We start from the raw sequence: 7,957 nt of genomic DNA, 5'->3' as shown, positions 1-7,957 counted from the left end.
AAAAAATATTTTATAGAGGTGAGGTATGTTCCACTGAACAACTCATTACATTTTGGTTGCTGATCAGGATCATCATCCGGATCCAGGGATTTTTTAAAGGATTCTTCAATTGTATTGTTTTTTGCAAATATTCATTCATTTTGAATTTGATGCCTGCAACATGTTCCAAAAGACTGGGAAAGTTGAGGAATGCTCAAAAAACACCTGTTTGGAACACTCCACAGGTGAACAAGTTTATTGGAAACAGGTGAGTGTCATGATTGGGTTTAAAAGGAGCACCCCAAAAGGCTCAGTCATTCACAAGCAAGGATGGGGCATGGTTCACCACTTTGTGAACAACTGCGTGAGCAAATAGTCCAACGTTTCTCGATGTGGAATTGCAAGGAATTTACGTATTTCATCATCTACAGTCCATAATATCATCAAAAGATTCAGAGAATCTGGAGTAATCTCTGCACGTAAGTACTAGACTGGCCTGCCTGCAGTCCAGACCCATCTCCCATTGAGAATGTGTGGCGCATTATGAAGCGCAAAATACGACAACACAGACCCCGGACTGTGGAGCAACTGAAGCCGTACATCAAGCAAGAATGGGAAAGAATTCCACCTACAAAGTTTTAACAATTAATGTCCTCAGTTCCCAATACACTTATTAAGTGTTGTTAAAAGGAAAGGTGATGTAACACAGTGGTAAAAATATCCCTGTCCCAGCTCTTTTGGAACATGTTTCAGGCATCCAATTCAAAATGAATGAATGAATATTTGCCAAAAAACAATAAATTTTATCAGTTTGAACATTAAATATCTTGTCTTTGTGGTGTATTCAATTAAATATGGGTCAAAAAGGATTTGCAAGTCATTGTATTCTGTTTTTATTTATGTCTTACACAGTGTCCCAGCTTCATTGGAATTGGGGTTTGTATCATGGGAATGTTGCTTTTAGGTGTAATGGCATTATAGGGACAGTGAGCTGCCTAGGCAGAGGTTTGCACTCTCTTGAGTGCTGTCTAGATGTTATAGTACTACATTGGCTTGTATTGTAGGTAAAACTGGGGTGTTGACACTACCCTGCCAGGAACCACATTGTGTTTACAAGCCAGTTAGATTGGACTGTGCCCTGGGTCAGGCTCCAGGACCATATGTGTGCAATTGCAATGCTTTTAAAACTCATTTGGCTTTCTGTCTGAGCACACAGCAACTCTGTGTTAGGTTAAGCAAGGAAAACTTGAGCAGGGATGCTGAACCAGCAAGAAAGACAGAGTGAGAAGGTGTCCAGAGAGCAGGACTGAAACTGAGTGACAGATTCTTATTTCTGTGGATGATAGCTAACCTATAACTGCATTTGTTGATTAAAGAATAGATATTCATATGCTCAAATGAAACGATTCTTCACAGATCGTCTATACAATAAGGTCTTGGTTCTTGCAAAAAATAAACATTTTCTTGTTCTCATATTTTCCTATAGTGCGGTCATTATAGAGGCACAAATGTAACACCATTTTTGTCCTCCCCTTTGTTCTTAACTGCTTTGCTGCATATTTCAACTATTTGCATATAGAAAACAGTACATTCAGGGTGTATAGTTGTATCAGACTCCACTACCAGTTGAACTGACCATCAGAATCAGTCTGAAGCTCAGTGCCAAGAAGCCAGTCCCCAGGAGGTCACCCAGGGCTGTGAGGTAGGGGATGGAGAAATTGTCTGGATCAAGACCCCTTCGCCACAGCCAGCGCACCATCAGGCTGGCCACATACAGCAAAATCACCACCTGGATAATGACAGTAGTTGGATGTGTTTTGAATGAGAGTAGCTCAGACTGGTGGAAAACAAAGACTCTTAGCAAAAAGAACAGTTTTGACCTGAAGCAGAGCAGCAGTCAGGTAGCAGATGATGAATGTGGGTGTCATGGCAACATGGCCTCCCTGCAGGAGATGGATGGTGGCCAGAAAGAGGAGGTGACCTGGGACTACAAGGGTTGCTAGTACTCTGGCTGATTTGGAGTTCACATCTGGACAGAGTCAGCACCAGCACAGATTAACACTGTAGCTCAGCAAGCCCAATCACACACACTACTGAACAAAGTACAAAAGCCATCCAAGGGAACACAGGCCACTGCATGAACACATTCATGCAGTTAACAGTACAAGGCAGGCTATAAAAGCTTTCTGCGTGAATTTGAGTCCATTACAGCATTTAGACTTTCAAAATAGCCTTGACTAGCATTTATCAGGTTGCAGTAAAACTACACAAGACTGATAAATGAAATCTGCTACAAGACACACACACAGACGGTAGCTGATATAAAAACGAGTCATCGCAATTGGCTCTCCTCATGATTGTTTCCTAACACTCATTGCAACACTTGCATGTTAGATCCTTCTGAAAGGCCAGATGCATGAGTGGGGCTTTTCGGATGTGAAGGTTGGCACGTCCGTGGTCTGTGAAAATATTCTTCAAAGTTGAGAATGAGTTTTCACATGTGGCAGAAGAGGCAGCAAATTTTAAAGTGAGTTTCAGCACCATCAACACACTTCGCATGGAAATGTGTTGTATAAAAAATTAGTTTTTCTACAATCCACAGATGGGTGATGGTGGTCTGGCCCCCTCCCTCCCCATGGAGCAGACACTGCATCTGGATAAACACAATGACTCATAACAAGACGTGTGCGGTTTCACTTAACTTCTGATAATGTCCTTGTGTTTCCTAGATGTTTTGCTGGTTTCTGTTTAGCTAAAGAGGCTTTTTCAATAATGAATGCTTTTATTTTGAAATTAATTGTAGTGCTCTAGTTGAAGACCCTGTGAACAAGGACAGACCATGCAGAGCTGACTGGTGGCATCTTTCTTAAACCGATGGTATTAAATTCACATTTCCTATACAGTTGGTTTCTTTCTGGTACACAAACAAGTAACGGTAATACTTTGACAATTTTGGAACAGAGTAGTTTAAGTCTGTCTGAAAGGTCATTGGATTTGTAGCCAGGCACTTTTTTAAAATAAGAAAAGTCTGTCAAGAGTTCATTAAGTCACCAAAAATTTGCGAGCTAAGTTTACAACACCAGCTACCGAGTTGGCTGAGTATTATCAGTGGGGTTTTCTCTACAAGTGACGAGCTTTCAAATCACATGTACTCATTTGATGCATTAATATAAAAATATTGATTAAGGCAGCCTTAATAATACTGTCACGTGTTTGACTTAATGTCTGAGGAAGGACTATACCCAGATACTACACCTTTTAATCATGTATTTTGTTCTGTATCTGACCTGAGGAGCAGAAGGTAATGCAGGGTCCAGGACAGCTGACACTCATTTTAAGTGGAAGAGTTCCAGGAACACCCCAGTAGTGGAGGTAGGTGGACATCCTGCTGGCCTGGATGGCCACCAGATTCCCCCCAACACCTGCATGGACATTGAGAAATACTGACATGACTATTATACAGTTTGTCACAAGTCCTGGCATTTAATTCTATAAACATTCTGTCTTAGGTCAGTTAGGATCACTGCTTTATTTTAAGAATGTGAAATGTCAGAAGAATAGCAAAGAAAAAAGATTTCAGCTATTCTTTCTTTCATCACATTCCCAGTGAGTCAGACTTTTATATACACTTGGTTAGTATTTGGTAGCAGTGCCTTTAAATTGCTTAACCTGGGTCAAACACTTCAGGATGCCTTCTACAAGCTTCTTACAATAAGTTGCTGGAATCTGAGCCTGTTCCTCCTGAAAGAACCAACGCAACTCAGTCAGGTTTGTAGGAATCCATGCTCACACACGCTTTTTCTATTCTGCCCACAAATGTTCTATTCATTTGAGGTCAGGCCTTTGTAATGGCCACTCCAACACCTTGACCATCCTGTCCCTGTGTAACTGGAATGAGAGTTGTGTCTATATACTCGGCACGAGGTCAAACGCGTTCCCAGTTGGCATTGGCTTTTGTCAGGGTTGTCCCTTGTCACCGATTCTGTTTGTGATTTTCAAGGACAGGATACAAGAGGCCGAGCAGTCACTGTGACAGTAAACAAACTTAGAAAAAATGATCACCGTCCAATCAGTAATTTTGCTTCATATCTATTCAGCAGTTATTCCAAACTCACAGGATCCCATGGGGCTTTTTGTTTCTCTGAATGTCTGCTCTGCAAAAGGCAAACTGGATGTTGTGCCATATTCTCCTTCACTGCTCTCCCTCAGGGTGATTTCATTAGGAGCTCAACAAAACCCCTTGGCTTGCAGAGCTTTGAAACATATGAATAATTTTGGACAAAACAGGAGGGGTGTTTCTGGTCAACAGAGCAGGAGGAGAGATCACTCAGTTGGAATTCTAGTGCTCTTCCTGTACTGGCATCACAACATGTGCAGAAATCTTTGGTAGCACTGAGGTTGGCAGAGATGCTGCAGACATGGGAGCCAGTGAATGCATAGTTGGCATTCTGATCAGGCTTGTGGTTTATGTAAAGACCATTGTTATTGCTCTCTACTTAGTATGCTGCTTTGTGGGTAGCAAACTTCGCTCAGTGAAGATCTGGTTCTATATGTCAATCTGCCGTTCCTGAACAGTTCAGATTTGAAGGACTTTAAAAGTGGAACTCAGCCTTTAGCCTGTTACTACTAGACTGCCAGGGTGCAGAGACACCGGGGCACATGACATTAATTAGCAGGAGGCTTTTTAAATGACAATAATGAAGGTAATTATGAAGCTACAAACATTGAGACTGTGGAAACCCCATACCCCCACATCCCAGCTCTGCTTACTCCTCCAGGAAAACATGTCAGTGTTAATTTCTTTGCTTGGAGTATGTGGAAAACATACCAATAAACCTTTCAGCTTCAATTACAGGATTAATATCCACAATAATATCAGTTAGTACTGAGTCACATACAGTCCTGCTAAAATCCACTTTCATTTTACTAAGTGTTTATAAATACCACAATAAAAATCCAACATTTGAAAATATTACCAAAGTATCATCAGAAAAATGTAAAGCAATACCTTTATTTTTGAGTCAATGCCACACAGCTTATCTCTTATGTGTGTTATTTTTTTAGAGTTTTATGACAAATATGAACACACTGCACCACTGATCAGATGTTGGGATGGGAGCTGGGAGCGGATGGAGGGAACAGGAGTTGGGGATATTCATGATGAGGTAGTTAAGGTGTATCTTAAGATGGAAAATGGAAAATAGGTTTATTTTGCAATACTCTGTGTACTTTTGCCACTTCTGTGGTCTAAATAAATGTAAAAGAAAGAAAGGATAACAGTACTCATTATTCAGAGTGGATCCAGTTATTGATTTGTTACTACTGATACATCCAACTGCAAGCAGCAGTTCATGCTGTAGCTGGTCAAGATGTAGCTAATGCTAGTTACTTATTATACTGTTTGGTGGTTTACTCAGTAATAATGCGTCATATCTTATAGAGTAATCCTATAGTTAGTGTGTAAACTCTTACAGGCCTGACACACACTACCCACACTAGTGTTTTCACTTGTGTTGCTTAGTGCTGAGTTTGACTGACATCTCCCTCAGCCTTCTGCTGACTTTGTTGCACCTGTTGGGGTGCAGCAACCTACTATGTTTTCATTCTTATTAATACACAGATCACATAATTCCCAATCATAATGTCATTATAACTGCTTACATTACAATGTAGCATGTTATAAATGAGTGTATCAGGTGATTATAATTCTGCTGAGAAATGCTGAGCAGGGCTGGTCAAAGTTAAGGGTTATCAGTCTGAAGGGGAAGATTACTTATCTTCTACTCACCATTAATGACAGGCGTGAACACTGCCATACCCTCGAAGTTTGGATTGCTCACTGTCTTATCCAGAATCAGACCACCAATACTGGGAAGAACACAACATAGTGTATGTGAATCACATCATTTAAATGAAGCAGACAAAAAGTTTAGAACTTCAGATGAAAGTAACAAAGGCTACGTTGTCGGCCCACCTGCTGATAGACATGGCCAAAATGATTGGTTGCCAGCCTGACTTTAGGATGTCTCTGATTGGTGGAGAGCGACGGGCTATACTGACCCACACTGGGATAAGGAGCAGGAAGAAGCCACACACCAGAGGAGGCAGGTACCACATGTCTGCAGAGCAACATAGTACAGAATAAATCAGTCAGAGGTTTTGATTACATCTTGAAAGAAATTAAAGTTTTTACAGGACGGGTCTTTGAATAAAAATTATGCTTTTGTTTTTTGCTGCTTTTTAAGAGACTGACTAAATGAATAACAAAAACAAGTTTGTGACCGTGACAGGAATGATTAAAGACAACCGGAAGACTTCAAAGACAACTTGACTGCTGCTGTCTGTTGGCAGAACTTTTGCCAGACATAGAAGTGGACTTTGCTGCCCTCTTCTGGCTGAAATGCTCCCTAGTACTGACAGCATGCTGATTGGCAGTTGTGTGACTGTTGTTCTTTTGTTCTTAAGCTCCTTTAAAAACCCTTTTGTATTTAAAAAAACTGAGTTGAATATAGGTTTCAGATTCTTGATCATCTGATGTCCTCACATGTAGAGATTTATTGTGCTTTTCTGAAGTAATCGGTGATCTCTGACCTCTGTAACAGAAGAACAAGCTGCTGACCCCAGCGAGCAAAGACAGAGTGATGAGGTCTCCGAGGCTGGCGGCAATGGGCGTGGCCACATTATCTGGGTTGATGCCCACTTTCCTGGAGCCTATGATCACTGCCACCATCACCAAACCTGACAAATCACAAGCTGAAGTGAAACGACATGCCAAGCTCATAAACCCTACTGCCATCTCCTTGGGATTCTCTGTATCTATTCTACTCATCTCTCTGCATCATTTTGTGCCTATGTCTCACCTAGAGACAGTGCAGCAATGAAAGCAGTGGTGACACTGCTGGCACACAGGACAGCAGCCTGGGCAGCATCCACCCTCCCATTGGTCAGACTCCCAAGTCCCACTGCTGCAACCGCTGCCAGGAAGCCCACTGCTGTGGCTTGGACCTAGGGGTGGAGAACAACGCAAAAGGGCATTTATTTAACTGTTTATAGCTTGTGCTATCTACAGTATACACCTACATGTTATATATGTGTCTGTCTCTGTGTGCCTTCGTGAGCATGAAACTGGTCAAATAGCATTGTAATACTAGCTAGCCATAGTGCTACAACAATTTATGTAGTGTGCTGTGTTTGAGCTGACTGCATGGCTGGCCACATATAAGCTCTTCGTTTCCAGGTACATATTTCCATGTTATTGTTTTGTTATAGAATTTTTCACTATGAAACTCTGCCACTTCATAGGAGACATGCCTGAGTGTGCCATAGCACGTGCAAATCAAACGTATGAGAGACCAGTACAAACAGTTTATGCAATGGCCACTGAGAATTCTGGATTCTGATTGGTTGGAAGATGTGACTTAACTTTCAGTATCCAGATAGTTTAACCGCACACCTATGTCATAGCTGTTTGTTTGCTGTTCTGAGTTCAACTCAAGGTAAAGAGAGCAACAAGCTGAGCCTCAGTTAAAGAGCTGGAGCTAGGGTTGTTTTTGTAACTACCAACCACAACGGGCATAAAAGATAAATGCCACACAAATGTCATTCTAGGTGTGTGTTGTATATGTGAAGTTCAAATCAGCTAATGGTAGTCAGAGGCACAGTGGCTAATGGTTGGCCACAGTAAAGCTGGTAGACTGAGGCTGAGGTACGGCTGCAGTTTTCACACTTCAGGATTTTAAACCTTCTCGCTAAGTCTTGTGAATCTTTCCTGTTCAGCTACAATCTTTGATGGATATGGCCATATGAACAAATAGTAGGGATTTGAAAAATAGTGGTGAAATCAGTGAGTCACATAAAGATCCCAGTTTTCCAGCAGAGACAGACCTAAGTGATTGTGCTGAGTGTGTTATTAATAGGATGGGGAGTGTAGAGTGGAGCAGTGTGTCACCTGAATGAGAGCCAGATTACAGAACACCAT

At 41.5% G+C, this 7,957-nt stretch overlaps 1 protein-coding gene across 1 annotated transcript in view; it reads right to left on the bottom strand.

The window, feature by feature from the left end:
* Nucleotides 1-931: 931 nt before the first annotated feature.
* LOC109956307 (solute carrier family 41 member 1-like) overlaps nucleotides 932-7,957 on the bottom strand; it is a 10,221-nt gene continuing 3,195 nt past the window's right edge. The window contains exons 3-10 of the mRNA XM_020593311.1: nucleotides 7,928-7,957; nucleotides 6,840-6,984; nucleotides 6,571-6,717; nucleotides 5,954-6,098; nucleotides 5,768-5,847; nucleotides 3,267-3,401; nucleotides 1,860-2,008; nucleotides 932-1,768 (exon numbers count right to left, since the gene is read on the bottom strand). Coding sequence (XP_020448967.1) covers nucleotides 1,589-1,768; nucleotides 1,860-2,008; nucleotides 3,267-3,401; nucleotides 5,768-5,847; nucleotides 5,954-6,098; nucleotides 6,571-6,717; nucleotides 6,840-6,984; nucleotides 7,928-7,957 — 1,011 coding nt within the window. The 3' untranslated portion in view covers nucleotides 932-1,588. The remainder of the gene's footprint in view (nucleotides 1,769-1,859; nucleotides 2,009-3,266; nucleotides 3,402-5,767; nucleotides 5,848-5,953; nucleotides 6,099-6,570; nucleotides 6,718-6,839; nucleotides 6,985-7,927) is intronic.

The sequence above is a fragment of the Monopterus albus genome, unplaced genomic scaffold (genome assembly GCF_001952655.1).
Source record: "Monopterus albus unplaced genomic scaffold, M_albus_1.0 scaffold18.1, whole genome shotgun sequence".
NCBI lineage: Eukaryota > Metazoa > Chordata > Actinopteri > Synbranchiformes > Synbranchidae > Monopterus > Monopterus albus.
This window is presented reverse-complemented; position numbering and strand designations above follow the sequence as displayed.